Here is a 1,202-nt window from a genome sequence, read left to right as displayed (position 1 = left end):
AACAAAGAAAGTCATCGAAATTATTGGCCTTGTAAATTCAGTAAGTATTTTTTTATCATATAAAAAATTCTTTGTTTCTGAATTATAATTTGCATTAACTAGATGTGTTGTTTCTGATAATTAAGTCATTGATATAAACTGAGTGTGGAATTGTGAAAACATTGTATTAATTTCTAGGTTATTATAAAATAACATGACATTAATTTTGCATGTATTTATCTCTTCTGTTTTTAGATGTTCACCCAATTTAAAGTTACTGTTGTGCTGTCATCACTGGAGTTCTGGTCAGATAAAAATAAAATTTCTACAGTTGGTGAGGCAGATGAATTATTATATAGATTTTTAAAATGGAAACAGTCTTATCTCACCCTAAGGCCTCATGATATTGCATATCTATTTATGTAAGAATAATGTTTCAGTATTCCTACAAAGAAAACAAAAATCTGTGATAATGATATAGATTAATTTACAGAATTGTTATTCATTTCTGACTATCCACACTTTAATTATTCATTATGTGCTTTATGTAGGCCTCGTGCTCACTTTCTGGTTGTCAGGCAAGGAAAAAGATTACTAACATTTATTTCTGTGCTTATCAACCTTTTAAATTGAGGAGATGGAGAGTTTTAAGAGATTAAGCCATTTTAAGACTCTTGGGTCTAGTGGTATTTCTAAGGTTTGAACTCACAGTTTGTAGCTCCAGAGCCAGTACTCTTTTTTTTTATTTCAGCATATTATGGGGGTACAAATGTTTAGGTTACGTATATTGCCCTTGCCCCTCCCTCCCCCACTCCCGAGTCAGAGCTTCAAGCATGTCCATCCCAAAAGAACAAAAGACACTCTACAAAAAAGATATCTGCACTCGAATTCTATTTTTTTGATTCTATTTATTAGTAGGTTGTATGTGTTTAGGAATTTATGCATTTCTTCAAGTTTATCCAATTTTTGGCATATAATTTTCATAGCAGTGTCTTATAATTCTTTGAATTTCTGTGGTGTCAGTTATAATGTCTTTACTTTCACTTCTGATTTTATTTATATGAGTCTTTTTCTTATTTCTTTGTTACTCTAGCTAAAGATTTGTAAGTTTTTTTCTGTTTTCAAAAACCCAACTCTTCATATTGTTGCTCTTTTGTTTTTCTAGTTCCTATTTTATTTATATCTGCTCTTATCTATTATTTCTTTCCTTTTGCTAACATCTG

The 1,202-nt window shown here is 30.3% G+C and overlaps 1 protein-coding gene across 1 annotated transcript in view; it reads left to right on the top strand.

The window, feature by feature from the left end:
• The window catches only part of LOC105821316 (disintegrin and metalloproteinase domain-containing protein 32-like), a gene marked incomplete at its 5' end in the record, with an annotated part of 177,515 nt that overhangs the window by 15,064 nt on the left and 161,249 nt on the right, over positions 1–1,202 (top strand). The window contains 2 exons of the mRNA XM_012658013.1: positions 8–40; positions 235–401. Coding sequence (XP_012513467.1) covers positions 8–40; positions 235–401 — 200 coding nt within the window. The remainder of the gene's footprint in view (positions 1–7; positions 41–234; positions 402–1,202) is intronic.

Source organism: Propithecus coquereli, unplaced genomic scaffold (assembly GCF_000956105.1).
Source record: "Propithecus coquereli isolate 6110/MARCELLA unplaced genomic scaffold, Pcoq_1.0 Scaffold568, whole genome shotgun sequence".
Classification (NCBI taxonomy): Eukaryota; Metazoa; Chordata; class Mammalia; order Primates; family Indriidae; genus Propithecus; species Propithecus coquereli.
This window is presented reverse-complemented; position numbering and strand designations above follow the sequence as displayed.